The sequence below is a fragment of the Dipteris shenzhenensis genome, chromosome 13 (genome assembly GCF_047967505.1).
Source record: "Dipteris shenzhenensis isolate YYH24624 ecotype China chromosome 13, Dip_SZ_1.0, whole genome shotgun sequence".
In the NCBI taxonomy this organism is placed as follows: domain Eukaryota; kingdom Viridiplantae; phylum Streptophyta; class Polypodiopsida; order Gleicheniales; family Dipteridaceae; genus Dipteris; species Dipteris shenzhenensis.
The window spans coordinates 9433504-9448561 of NC_141608.1; the positions used below are offsets into that span (position 1 = coordinate 9433504).

Here is a 15058-nt window from a genome sequence, read left to right on the forward strand (position 1 = left end):
CTGTCCATTCATCTTCAATAATCTCATTACATCAACAATCCCGTTACATCCACCACCCCCTGTCCACCACCCCCCCTTCCCCCCCTCCTCCTCCATCTCCACCACCCCCCCCCCTTGCACCACCCCTTCCATCCACCCCCCCTTGCCCCCCCCCTCATCCATCTCCAACACCATCCCCCTCTCCACCCCCCCCTCCACCACGCCCGTCGCCCCCCTCCCCCCCTTCCCTCCTACACCACCCCTCCCCCTCCACCCTCCACCTCCCCCTCCACCACCACCCCCTCCCCCCCTCCCTCCTCCATCTCCATCTCCCTCCCCCCCCCCCCCCTCCTCCATCTCCCCCTCCCCCTCCACCCACCACTCCCCCCTCCCCCCCCCCCTCCATCTCCACCACCCCCCCTCTCCACCACCCCCCTTTCCCCCCCCTCTCCTCCATCTCCACAACCACCCCCCCCTCTCCACCCTCCCTCCCCCCCCTCTCTCTCTCTCTCTACCCCCCCTCTCTCTTCTACCCCCTCCCTCTTCTCTCTCTCTCTCTCTCTCCCCCCTCTCTCTTCTACCCCCTCTCTCTTCTCTTCTCTCTCTCTCTCTCTCTCTCTCTCTCTCTCTCTCTTTCCACCCCCTCCCTCTTCTCTCTCTCTCCCTCTCTCCCCCCTCCCCCTCTCTCTCAGTCTCTCTCTCTCTCTCTCTCTCCCTCCCTCTCTCTCTCTCTCTCTCTCTCTCTCTCTCCCTCCCTCTCTCTCCCTCTCTCTCTCTCTCTCTCTTTCTCTCTCGTTTCTGCCCCTCTCTCTCTCTTTCCCTTCCCCTCCCTCTTTTCTCTCTCTCTCTCTCTCTCTCTCTCTCTCTCTCTCTCTCTCTCTCTTTCTCTCTCTTTTGCCCCTCTCTCTCTCTCTTTCCCTCCCCCTCCCTCTTCTCTCTCTCTCTCTCTCTCTCTCTCTCTCTTTCCCCCCTCCCTCTTCTCTCTCTTTGTCTCTCTCTCTGTCTGTCTGTCTGTCTCTGTCTCTGTCTCTCTCTCTACCCCCCCTTCACCGGCCGCTCCTCTCCCTACATTTACCTAAAGGGCTTTAGCCCTTATTTATTAGTAAGGGCTTATAAGCCCTTGTAGCTTAGGGCAATGGCGCATGCCCCACCATCTCTCCCTCCACCCTCTACCTGGGGCCTCCTCCTCGACACCACCTTCTCCACCCTCCCTACTCCTCCCTCTACCAGACCTCCTAGCCCTCCTTCTAGTGCCAATCCTTCACCCCCTCACCTCCGTTTGCAAAAACCCCCCCTCCCTCTCTGATGCCACTACCCGCGCGACACCCCCCCCCGAATTTTTTTAATATTTTATTTTATTTTTAAATTAATTTAAAATACTTATTTATTAAAAAAAAACCTAACCTAACCTAACTTGACCCTAGGACTAGGTTAGACTTAAAGTCCATTCACACCAACCTTAAGACCAAGGCCCCCCCCCTCCCCCCTCCAAAAAAAAGGCCAATTTTACCCCTACTTCAACCCTTCATATCTCGCTCGTTTGGGACCCAAACTGGACCGTGTTTGAAAACCACGATTTCACACACGGAAACAACATGCTACGGGGTATTTTTCCAACAAATTGCACACCATTTTGGCATCCCTAGCACTCGCTCATTCGTGTCCCTGCGTGGGCATTGTTTCGTACTAATTCGCTCATATCTTTACGCCGTGACCTCCGATTGACAATCTGTCTACACCACATTTCCCTACACAGGTGGGACAATCTTAAGCACATTATTAACATGACATTCCCCACAACACTAACACAACTCTAAACCAAGAGCTAGTCAATGTTTCTCGAATAGCTCTTTACCGAGTGGTTTGGTAAAGATGTCTGCAACATTTTCTTTGCTATCACAATGCTACAGTGTGATGTCACCAAGTAACACTCTTTCTCTGATGAAGTGCTCTCTGACATCAATGTGCTTTGTCATGGAGAGATATTCTGGATTTTTGGCCAATGCTTGAGCCAATTGGTTATCACAGTATATTGTTGTTGGCTTAGACTCATCAAAGTAATCTATTTCTGACAATAGTCTTCTCTCGGGGGGGTCACTCATCATATGTAACCCTATCACGTGAGTTCAACAGAAGGATATTTTTTATTTCTAGAATTTATAGAAATAAATATACATAAGGGACTATTTAAAATAGTTTTGGAAAAAATTTACAGATTTGTATAGAAAAGGAGTACATTTTATTAATGAAAAAATTTACAGATAAGGGATTTTAAATATAGACCTTGAACGCACGTGATATAGAGGGTTTATACATAGTGACCCCCCTGAGAGTCTTCTGAGCCATATAGCCTCACATGGACCTGTAGTGAGTGCTCTATATTCTGCTTCAGTCAAAGACAAAGAAATAGTTGGCTATTTGTTTGAGAACCATGATATAGCACCTTGATCAAGGAAAAATGCATATCCCTGTGTCGATCTCCTGGTCTCATGATCTCCGGCATAGTCACTATCACAGTATCCATGCAACCATGGATGACTTCCTCTATATTCTATCTCAAACTGTCTTGTACCTCTTATATATCTCAAGACTCTTTTGGTTGCATTCCAGTGAGACTGTTTTGGATTTGCCATAAACTGTGCTAATGAGCTTACTGCATAATAAATATCTGGTCGTGTGATTGTCAGATATATAAGAGATCCGATGAGCTGCCTATAGTATTTGTCATTGATTGTAGGCTTTTCTGAATCTTTAGTAAGTTTCAAACTCTATTCCATGGGAGTGGCTGCAATCTTGTAATCTACCATATGAAACTTCTTCAGGAGACTGTCAACATACTTGAGCTGACTCATGAGTGTGCTATGTGAATCTCTCCAGAACTCAATTCCAAGACAATAGTGCATAAGTCCAAGATCTTTCATGTCGAACTCTACAGATAAGTCTTGTTTCAGTTTTTTGATGAAGCTATCCTCGCTTCCTGTCACAATCATATCATCTACATACAAAAGTGCAATAGTAATGTCTTCCCCTTGAAATTTTTAGTAGAGAGTATGATCTCCATTGGACTTCATGTATCCCAGATCAGCAAAATACTTGTCGATTCTACTGTACCAACTTCAGGGTGCTTGTTTTAAGCCATAGAGACTTTTCTTGAGATGGAAAACCTTATTCTCCTTTCCAGGTTGAACATAACCTGCTGGTTGTTGCATGTAGACTTCCTCATCTAGGTAACCATTGAGAAATGCATTCTTGACATCGAGCTAATACACATTCCATCTATTGAGTGTCACTAGTGATATCAAGAACCATATGGAATCCATCTTTGCTACTGGAGCATAAGTCTCATCATAGTCCTGACCATATTGTTGTGCAAATCCTTTTGCAACTAGTCTGGCTTTGTATCTCTGAATACTGCCATCTGGATTGTACTTCACTTTGTGTACCCATTTGTTTGCTATGGCCTTCTTTCCTGGTGGAAGGTCGCATGATTCCCAAGTATTATTCTTATACAAAGAATCCATTTCTTCATTCATAGCAGTTTGCCATTCTAGCTTGTCTACTGCGTTTTCAAAGTACACTGGCTCTTCTGTAGCCATGATGGTAGTCATAAGAGCATAGTTGGTGGTTTCCACCTGAATTGCTTTGCCTTTCTAAGCATATGTATTTTGGCTGGAGGTTTGCTTTCCCTATAGACCGTTTGAGCTGATGTGGCTCTGCTTGGGGTGTTGCTAGCAATTCTTGCTCTTCTTCATCAATCTATTCTGTAGATGACTATGAAGTCGATGCTTCTATCTCCTGTGTAGGTGAGGTTTTCCATTCTGATTCCTCATAAAAGATTACATCTCTGGAGATAATGACTTTGCAGTTGATGGGATCATACAATTTGGATGCTTTGCTTTCTTCACTGTAGCCAACCATGATGCATTTGTGTGACTTTGCATCCAATTTCCTGCAATGATCATCATGTATGTGGGCATATGCTATGCAACCAAATATGCAGAGATGCCCAATGTGTGGCTTGTGTCCAGTGAATGCTTCATAAGGAGTCATACCCTGTATCGGTTTGGTAGGAAGCCGATTAAGCAAGTAGTTTGCTGTAGCTATTGCTTCTGCCCAATACTGATTCGGAAGATGCTTTTCACTAAGCATTGTCTGCTAAAGTCCCATTCTTCCTTATAGCTCTTGCATTCTGCTGAGGAGTATCTACACATGTGAATTGTCTTCAAATGCCATGATTTCTGCAAAAGTTCATGAATGTTGAAGACATATATTCACCTCCTCTATCTGATCTCATGACCTTGATCTTTCTACCTGTCTGGTTTTCTACCATGGCTTTGAATTCTTGAAATCTGGAAAACACTTCAGATTTCTCTTTCAGAAAGTAGACCCAACAATATCTGATGTAGTCGTCGATGAAAGTCAAGTAGTAAAGTGAACCATTGATGCTGCAGGTCTGGGCATAACCCCATACATCTGTATGAATCAAATCAAGAATACCTCGTGCACGAGAGGTACTTCTGACAAAGTTGGTTCACTTTTGTTTGCTGAAGTAGCATGCTTTGCAAGCTTTTCCAAGAAACTATAGCTTCGGAATCCCAATTGCCATATTCTAATTCCTGAGATCTAACAAGTACTTGAAATTGACATGACCATATCTCTTGTGCCATTTTGCAAATAGTGGCATCTGTTGCAGTTGAGTTGACATGGCATGATTATCTGGTACTGTAGCTAGCATTCTGTATAAGCATTTTTCCTTGACACCTTTTGCTACTAGCTGACATCTTTTGGATTTATCTCTGATAGTGCATTCATCACCGTCAAAGATGACTTTGTAATTGTGTTCCATCATTTGACCTACTGACAAAAGGTTCTTGCTGAGCTTCGGAACATAGAGCACATCTTTCACTAATCCTTTCGTACTAGTGAAATTGTTCATAGGGATAACGCCTGACCCTTGAACTGGATTTGGTGTATTGTCTGCTGTGTAGATGACATTTTTATGTCCTTCTAATGGCTTCATTTCTGTGAACCATTCCTAATGATTTGTCATGTGAGATGATGCACCGCTGTCGATGTACCAAGGATCCTGTTCCACTTGGTCGACTTGATAGTTGAAATCCTCTTTGGGATTGAAATCAGTGTCTAAGTACAGTCTAAGTACACTGTATCAGTTTGATGCATTTCCTCGCTTGCAAGAAACATATTTCCATGTTCATTTGCAAAATTACTGTGACTAGAATGTCCACCATGATGATTTCCTCTGCCTCGAGAATTCCCTTGATTACTGTTGGATTGACCGCCTTAGTCGTACTGCTTCTTGCAGCAATCTCTTTCATAGTGTCCAAACTTGTGACAGTAGTTGCACTGAATGTTGGACACATTGGTGGATGCATTCCCTCATCCTTGGAATCTTCCTCGGTTGGAATGATTTCCTCTTTGCTGATTCTAATGTTGCTGAGGATGATGCTGATGTTGATGTTGATGCTGACTTTGATTTTGTTACTGATGATGACCACTTTTTTGATATGATCTACCTCTACCTTTGCCTCTGCCTCTGCTTTTGTCTGAAGTTGTGAATGTCGAATCATTAGAATGACCTTTTCGAGCTTGAATAGCTTGAGTTGTGAGTTCTTCACCAAGTACAACCTGACTGAAGTTCTTACTCAGTTCTTACAGTGTCGGAATTTGCCGTTGGATGGCAATACTCTAGACTAGATTCTCGTATCCCTCTCCTAGTCCATTTAGAATGACTTGAACCATTTCTGCGGGGTTCATAGTCTCTGCTGCTGCTGCAAGTTGATTGTTGTAGTCTTTTATGTGAAGTACATAAGCATGACCGGTTTCACTGTTGTTGTGGAAACTCTGGTTGATTTGGTTTCTCAAGGTGAGAATCCTGGATGTGTTCTTGGACTCATAGAGAGCTGTGAACATATCCCATGCTTCTTTTGATGTCTTGACTGTGTTGAGCTGTCCTAGCATGACATCTTGCACATTCTGCTTGATCAGGTGATAGGCATACTTGTCTTGCTGATCCCATTCTGTTGGAGCTCGTGTAATGGCAGGATCTGCTACTGGTGCGAAAACTATTTGTGTAGATGTAGATGCCGTTGTAGATCCCGTTGCTGGTGCTGTGACATTAGATGGAGTAGAGCTACTTGTGGCTAGATCGGCCAATGGTCTAGGTGTAGACCCATCGACATACTCCCATTTGTCTTGAAGTACAAGAATGGTCTCCATTCAGTATTTCCATGTACCGTAATTGGAGTTGTCTAACTTAGCAAATGCCTCCAGATTGAGGTTGCTAGTCGACATGGTGCAAGAAATGTACTCAAAAGTGTCGTGAAAATCTGTGTACGAATCAACTGCAAATACACTGACTATGCCAAGTGAAATCTCTGAACTGTCGGCGAAGATAAAACTGCAATATATAAAATCTGATCTGTATTACAAGGCTTGTGGCAATGATGTCGAGAATAGCCAAGAGGCTTTACAAGGCTGAAATGATGTGCGCGATGCTGTGAGATAGCCAAATAGGCTTTACAATGGTAGCATGTGTGTGTGAAATCAAATGCTATCTGCCCACTGAAACAATCTGCAATGCCTTTGAACTTTGAAGTCTGCTCACTAAACTGATGAATGTAAGGTTTCAGGTAATATAATGATGTGAAACCGTATGTGAGCGTATGGACTGACTCCGAGTCGGTACTAGTCGGGAATTTCAGGCATGGCTTAGATTGGCAACTTGGGGAAATTCAAAGCGTCCCCTCTATGGCGATCTAGTCTACTCTGATCTGAATCTCTACCAACCGTCCATTGATGAAAGAACAGCAAATAATTCCTTTTCTTTTTTTATTTTTAAGTGCTGGGTTAGATGCATCGATGTAGAGGCCGCAAATGTGTGTGAAGGAAGTGGTTTTGCTGGCGAGGCTCAAATGTGAGTGTAACTTGCACCAAAATGTGCGCATGATGTGACGACGCATAGAGCACAAAAAAATGACCGACTTTCCTTTTCGGAGCACCCTCAAATTCTTCCTGGATCAAGAGATACAACTTGATCTAGGTGAAGGGGCAAAAGGAGTGCAAATGGTTGTCACTGTGGGTCACATGTAGTGATGATGTGGTAGTGTGCCTAGCAAGAGGTGTGCCTATGGAACCCTGTGCTGAGGTGGCAGGAGTGGTCACATGCAGTGACTGTAGAGCACTGTGTGTGCCTACAGAGGTCAGTGATGATTGGACAATTGAGGTGGCACTACTGAGGCGGCACAGATGATGTCAACAGATGATGTAGCAATGATGATGTGGCAGATGATGTGGTAGTGATGATATGGTAATGATGACGTGACTGATGAGCTGGCAGGATGATGTGGCCAGATGATGTGGCCTGTTGATGTGTCAAATTCTTAACCCAAAGTGTTAAGCTGACCCAAGGGTTAGCTTAACCAACCTATCCCCTTTGATGACCAGGGTTAACTTGACTTGACCAGCCTTATCCTTGATTAACTAGGGTTATGGTACCCAGGTTAACGTAACTAGCTGGGAGGTAAGGTTTGTGGATAAGGGTGCCACATGTGGAGTGGCTATCTGCCACGTGTCGGATAATGCCTCAATCGAAATCTCTACAGGAATTCGGATGATTCCATCGATGGCTACGAGACGGGTTGCAACAGCCATGATGGAACGTTGGAGTGTATGCAGGCTCTTGAAGATGGAGCGGCGCTAGCGTATGCTGGTTAAGGAGCTTAATGGCCGCAATCATTTGTTTGGCTGAGGTCTGTGTTGTAGGGTCGATGAGCTCATTGAGAGCTGTCCCGTTTGGAGCACGTTGGTAAAGAGGCAACCCTTGAGAAGTGTCTGCTGGCGTTGGAGAGGCTGTGGGACGCCCGTTTGGAGGATGGCACTAGTCATTGCGTTGCTAACAGAGGAGGTTGCAGTGGTTGTGTAGAAGCTTTTGTTGGTGTTGCTAGAGTCAGCCGTGGAGACGAGAGCTTATTGGCTTTGAGTAGCTAGTTTGTGGCTGTGAGCGTTGGATCAGTCGATCGTTAGCATATAGATGAAGCTTGGGGAGGTCGATGGCATTAGAGCCTAGGAAGCTGTCGTTGGAGACTTTACATGGGCACTGGAGCTTGCTGCTTGGAGCTAGCCCATGAGCGTTGGGCCGTTAGAGCAGAGTTACGTAGAAAAGAGTCGCGTACCTACTCTGGTTGCAGAGCAATTGCAGACCTTGGAGATAGGCTGGATGTGTGTGCCGTTTGCTGATGGAGAGGCTAGCCGTAGGAGATGCGGTGCAGTGGAGTGACCATTCGAGTCATTACATGTAGTGAGCTAGAGCCACGTGATGTAAGGCTTAAGATCCGGGAGCTGCAAGTCGGCAGTGCTGGATGGAGGCTTCGTTGCTGGAGTAGCAAGGTCGATGATAGTCATTGTTGCTACTAGTACATTGGGAAGCCGAGTCGGGGGTGAAGCCTTGAGACTAAGGTCTTTGTTGGAGCTTTGATGGCTCACCGCTCACTTTTGCATCTAGGTCGTGGCCATGTAGAAGGCTTTTCTTTAGCTTGTAGTAGCCGTGATGGCTACGACAGCGACCTATCTTTTGGATGATGAGGACAAAGCTCACCTAGCTGGCATGAGAACTTTTTGGTGAGGAAGCGGGCTTCTTGAGCATTGATCACTCATTTTTCCTGCTTGTAGAGGTCATAGGAGTCCCTTGTAGCCGCGATTGTAGCCTCTCAAGAATAATCTCTCTATTAAAAACAAGAGCTACGAGACTTCCTATGTCTATCTTTCTCACTCAAAGATGGAAAGAAATCTCTCACAAAACCTAGAAGAAAGTAATGAAGAACTCTCTCAAATGTAGATGGAAATCTCTCAACGAACTCTCGAAGGAGATGAACGGAAATCTTCTTTCAATGGACGGAATTTTCTCTCAACAGAAGAGAATGGAACATTCAATCTCTCTCGATCTCTTAATCTCTCAATCATTCTCACAAGAAGGATGGTGCCTCAGTGGAAGGCAGAACCATGCTCTGATACCATGACAAAATATAAAGAGGGGAGAGGACAAGAGTGGAGATGAGGAGAAGAGGGCACAGCTAGAGGGCACACCACAAATGAGTAACTGTACACTAGATTTAGTTGAAAAAATAGAATATATACAAACCCATTTAGGGTTAGGGTTAGGGGATCTAACCCTTTCCTTTATAGCACTCTATAAGGTTAATGCTATGCACATATGATCACGTGATGGTGCTATGTACACATGATCACATGATGTTGAGTGTGAACTCTCAACAAATGAGTTCTCCACCATGTATTCTACCCTGAACGTTGGATCCTCCTTCTAACCGTGGGACCTCCTAAACTCTTGAACCTGTTTTAAACTCTAGAGCCTCCTTCTAAACTTTGAAACCTCCTTCTAAACCGTGGAACCTCCTTCTAAACCCTGAACCTCCCTTTAACCCTTGAACTCCTCCTAAACCCTGCAACCTCCAATGAAGGCGAAAGCCTTCATTACCTAAACCATGATGATACACGTTCCTTTTACATATGCATGCATGCACTATGTCACAAGCTCTAAACTTCTACAAAAGTCAAAATAAAATAAAATTCTTAATCACAGTATGCAAACAATTAAATTTGACTCGTCAATTGCATACGATCATAATAAAACAAACCATAATTTATGAGAGATCTATTCAATCAATTATAGTTGTCTTAGAGTTTCAAAACTCCCGAGACACGTCAAAATAATTATTTGTTTGAAATACGAAGCAAGAGCCGCCAATGAGGAGTTTGTTTTAATTTGCATGGAAAACGTGAGTCATCTCCATGGAATTTACATTCCAATAACAATTTTTTATTTAGAGAAGTATAGTTATTCCTTGATTGTAGAACTAACTTAAGTCTTCATCCGAAGCTTCTCAAAGCTTCTCAACGCGTTGAACAGTACTAGGTAGTGTTTTCGTAGCAATCGATGGAACGGACTCTCCACAACAACACATCAGCTCGTTTCCAATCAAATTCACTCCACAAAATCTGATTAACAAAAGTCACTCTGCACTATTTTGCCGCCTATCACTTTTCGAAACATTTGTAGTTCCGGAATCGCTCAACCCCTGCAAGATGGAACCCCTATCTGGACGCTGGACCACGGGCCTGTGTGGCTGCTTTGACGATTGTGGATTATGTAAGAGAGAAACGCTGCGGCATTTGTTTCACCGAAAACCATCTTTATGCATACGTGTTGATAAACAAAATTTTGATATTAACATTGCAGCCCTTAGAGTGTAGATGCTGTATCTGTCTTAATTTTGAGGCGCATATATGTAAGGGGTGAAACTTCCAGGAGATGCTGATGATCACCTTTATGGCTTCTGATGTGCAGGCTTGTGCTTGACCTGCTGTCCTTGTGTTGTTGTGGGGCGCGTGGTCAACATACTAGATCGCGGACAAACTTGTGAGTCTCGTGCAATCTACCCAGAGGCGGAAGACTGGGACGTGATCTACTTGTTATCTAGTTGTATTATGAATATTCTGTTTTCCGTTGTAAAAGTTGCAGTCAGAATACTAGAGTTCAGGATGTTCAGTATACATTCTCTTGGCATTTTCCTGACGAAGACGAGATTGCCTGTTGTGGATTTTTTTATATATATTGATCCGACAGTACAATCGAATCGCATGTAGTTCAAATGCTACTGCTACGATCAAATCAAGGATGCCTCGTTAAGGAGGGAAAAGAGCTGGTGACTGATTTGAAATTTCCGTTCATTGCAGCCTGCCTTGTTGGAGGGACGATTTTCGCTATTTTGGAGTATTTTACGGGTCTGGGTTGCCTTTATACGTGTACCTACAGATCGAAGTTACGGCGAACATACAATCTACCCGAAGAGCCTTGCAACGACGTCTGCACGGACTGCTTTTGTCTATGCTGCTCCATCGGTCAAACATATCGTGAGCTGATAAATCGGAATGCGGATAAAGAGCTAGGTAAATAAAGTTAGATTGTTGTCATCTATTTGGAGAAATTGTAGATAATCAGATGGAAAGAAATGGGGAGTTGCAACTGAGAGGTGCCTGCTGTTACTATACAGATTATGCAACTGGAAAGGCCATGTTCGACCCACCGCCAACTCAGGCCATGAATTACAACTATTATACTTGAACTTTTAGAGAATTCAATGTCTTAATCGATTCATCAGACTGTCTTGGAGTTTGTGCTCCCCTTACGGAACTCGCAAATTCGACTGGCTATTCCTCTTTAGTTATAAGGCTTAGCGTAGGCTATAAATTTCTAGTGTAATTCATAATATACCCACAAGGACAAATGTAAGCCATAGCAATCATCCCCTTACGATCCAATTCCCTCCATGTGTTCCTCCAAATGTTAGAGATGGCGTCCAGTTTGCTCATTTAGTTCAACTATTTGCTCAATGAGTTGTAGGGAGGTTTGGCAACCGGGAAGCTTCGAGCATTTGTGCTTTGGCTATGGAAACCACTCTCTATGGGCTATGCCCATCCTTTTTTACTATATTAATAAAGGACTCCTTTTTTATTACTTTTATTGTTTAAAGATGACTTTTTATTGTGGAATATTTAAAGGCCAAATGTCGCCAATGGTTGTACACTCAAACTTGCACTACTACAAAACTTTTTATGTATCATTACCATTTCTTATGTATGAAATGGCAGCAAACTTTGTTTTAATGGCACCACATTCGAGATCAAACGTGAAAGAAATCGTAAATGCCGTAAAAGTTGTGATTTATCACGTTTGATGTTGAAAATGGCAAAAAAGTAATATATAAGTGCCATGTCTTCTGCAACAAATGGGAAAAAGTGAAAACATGATTGCATTTTTTTACCTTATAAATAGCACAAAAGATGAGGGGAGGGGGGTGTCACCAAAGAAAACGTGTGACTATCGCATGAGTTCAACACAAGGACATTTTAAAATTATGTTTTTAGCAAGATAATCTTTACAGAAGGTATCATAAAAAGTATTTTGAAATTAGATTAAAAATTTGTATAGAAGACGGGCATTTCTTAATCATATAATATTTACAGATAAGGGATTTCAAAAATAGACCATGAACACATGTGATATATAGGGTTTACGTAAATACACTCACATACCTAAGCATACAAGTGTCCTTTATAAGAATTTAAATGGCAAAAAATGATATAAAGGTTTCCATTTCTTAGGTCGTATGGCCCAAAAGATAACATTATAATTGCCATTAATGAGATCCTAAATGGCCAAAAAATGACATTGAAGTTGTCATTTACTAGGTTTTAAAATGATAAAATAGTAATTTAATGTGGGATATTAATTAGGGTCTAAATGACTAAAACAACACACTAAAGCTATCATTATAGACATTCTACATAGCACAAGCAAAGTGATAGACATCACCATATCTATTATAAATGGAAAAAAGTGATTAAGGGTGCATTTTGGTGGGTTCTACATGACAAATTTGGATGAAAGTAAGGCAACTTAATAGTAGCTTCTCTCTTTTATCTTTAATGCATCAAATATCTTAAGCATAGCTCATAAAACATATGATATTTTAAAGAATAAATTATGGAATCTTATGAAACTTTGAAATTCCACTTCTGAAAAGATAATATTCATTATGTCATTTCAAAATAAAAAATAAGTGTTACAAATACCAAAATTAAATCACAAAGTTATAAAGAGGTCACATGGGGAGTTTTCCATGCAACATTCAATCCTATGGCTTGACCCACATGCTTGACCCGCATGTACTAATATCATAACTAGATTTTAGTATATAAACATCTCTATTTCCATGTAGCAAACTCCTATTAGTATAGTACTTCAGAATCCAGACTAACTATTGTTCCTATTTCAACTCACTTAAAAATTTTGCACAATTCATTGAAAAAATTAATTGGTGATCTAGTTAAGTCATTAGCCTAAGCTAAAACTCCCTGATGTAAATTAATCTAAACTAACCCTCTAATCTAAATTAATGCTCCACCCTGCCCCTCCTCGGGCCCTTTGCCTTGCCTACCACCCCCCTCTCTGACTCCCTCCCCACCACTCCCTCCAGCTTACCACCCACCCCCCTCTCTGACTTTCCTCTCTCACTCCCTCATCCCCCCCCTTTCCCCTTGCATCACTCCTCCCTCGAACATGCTATGGATACTGCCTCTCTGCTCCCATAGGTCATTGTGTCTCTTCTACCTACTACTCAGCAACACCCTTATCTTGATGATCTAGAAGGGGCTGTGGATGCTTCATGTGATGATCAACTTTGCACAACTATAAAGGTTCAAAAAGTTGCTAAAATATGCAATGTATGCTACAGGTATGGTGCCTAAAAGGTCCCAAAAACAAGCCAAGGCATGAATAGGTTAGAGATGAAACGAGTGGAATAGAGATCATGGACAGAAACAAGCATGTGGAAGGGAGGGGTTGGGATATCGAGAATAAAAGTCAACATTCTACTAATTGCCCAGGATATTTTTATACAAGGACTTGGAGACAATGACCAACAATTTTAGCAAGAAGCTAGGATGAGGCGATTTTGGGTCAGTCTAAGAAGGGGAACTTCCAGACGGTAGGAAAGTTTCCATCAAGAGGCTAGATAGAGGAGGGTGTGGTTAGAAAGAGTTATGTCCTAAGGTCGCCACTATTTCTAGGGTATGGTTAGAAAGAGTTATGTCCTAAGGTCGCCACTATTTCTAGGTCGTCACTTGGTACCTCATCACCCAAGGATGGTGGAACTGCTATTGGTGAGCATGGAGTACAACAGTGAGGTGGAGGTGGTAGGAGGGGGGGAAGATCAGTAGGGCTGGAGGGAGTGGCTATGTGGGAGGGCCGAAAGGGTAGCCACAGTCGATGTCATAATCATCTTCCTCTAAAAGAGCCTTGAACCTCCACCTAGAAACATCTTTAATGTTTTTGGTTGTACCTTAGGTTATGAGGCCCTTCCTTTTCACCCCTCTTATTTCTCCCATACAAATTAATCGTATTTTTCACCAACACAGTGTACCTATTAACAATTTAACTTATAAAAATAATTAAAATGCATGAAAAAATCTATGTATATATATTTGTGTGTGTGTGTTTTGTCCTATCAAACAACTATCCTACTACACTACTGGACCAGTTTCCAATGTCAAAATAAATCAATTGCAAACATCTGCTCTTGCCCTTTTCAAACAATTAATGATAGTAATCCATTGTTAACAAATCTCTTAATATTGCCTAAGTGAGAATAATTGATATCATACCGTTCCTTGTGACAAAGTTACAAAGTGAAAGTCAATTTCTATACTCACATTCATGTCTGAACATTGCAAAAAGTACAACAATATTGATGGATAGTCTCCGATAGAATGTTCAATCTTATTTAATAGTACTTGGATATAATCCACTGTAGAGTACGCTTCGAAGTTGCCAACACCATCTTCATGCCTTAGAATTTTTAATGCAAATCTGATGGAGAGGTATGCCGACTCATCTGCATCCATCCACAAACATAGCATGTTAGAACATGTACACTATGAATTGTGGGATTGCAGGCTTCAATGCGAGCACACAGTTGTTATCCGTGTCACTTGATCTAGATTAGCATAATCAAATTTTGGCATTTTACTCTTCAATAGTAATAAGAGGTGGGCAATTAAAGATGTGAAGAAATGTACATAAAATGCTAGTGAAATCCAAGTAATAAGTGGGAATCTTAAATGAACCATAAATATGAGAGTTCCAACCAAGTCCAAGGGAATTCCCAAGGTCGAAAAATCTGGATATAACCTCAGTATACTTATACCTTTTCTTGAATTCCTGTTGGCATTTTCCAGTTACCAGTATCATATTTAAATTTATGCATACATCAAAATTATAACAATGGGAAGTACCATGAAAATGAGGTGTTATGAAATGCCAATTATCAATATTTAGGCTTAATGCCTTCTTACCCTTGGGACTTGTCCCTCAACAACAAAAATGAAATAAACTCCCAAGGGGAATTCCAAAGGTACTTTTGCAAAATACAATCATACCAAAGTCATCCAAATCCTAAACCTAACAAAGCCATCAATCTCTACA

At 42.2% G+C, this 15058-nt stretch overlaps 1 protein-coding gene across 1 annotated transcript; it reads left to right on the forward strand.

The window, feature by feature from the left end:
- Positions 1-10072: 10072 nt before the first annotated feature.
- Positions 10073-11137, forward strand: LOC147895003 (cell number regulator 9-like). The gene is made up of 4 exons (XM_087383394.1): positions 10073-10162; positions 10361-10432; positions 10750-10962; positions 11067-11137. The coding sequence occupies exons 1-4, from the start codon at positions 10099-10101 to the stop codon at positions 11135-11137; spliced, it is 420 nt and encodes a 139-aa protein (XP_087239520.1). The 5' UTR covers positions 10073-10098.
- The last annotated feature ends 3921 nt before the right edge of the window (positions 11138-15058 follow it).

What these genes read in the sequence shown, in the direction of transcription:
- LOC147895003 (XM_087383394.1), top strand. Translation starts at nt 10,099, where the DNA reads ATGGAACCCCTATCTGGACGCTGGACCACGGGCCTGTGTGGCTGCTTT. An exon ending in CTTTGACGATTGTGGATTAT is followed by an intron (nt 10,163 to 10,360) that starts GTAAGAGAGAAA and finishes TCTGATGTGCAG; the next exon opens with GCTTGTGCTTGACCTGCTGT. An exon ending in GAATGCGGATAAAGAGCTAG is followed by an intron (nt 10,963 to 11,066) that starts GTAAATAAAGTT and finishes GTTACTATACAG; the next exon opens with ATTATGCAACTGGAAAGGCC.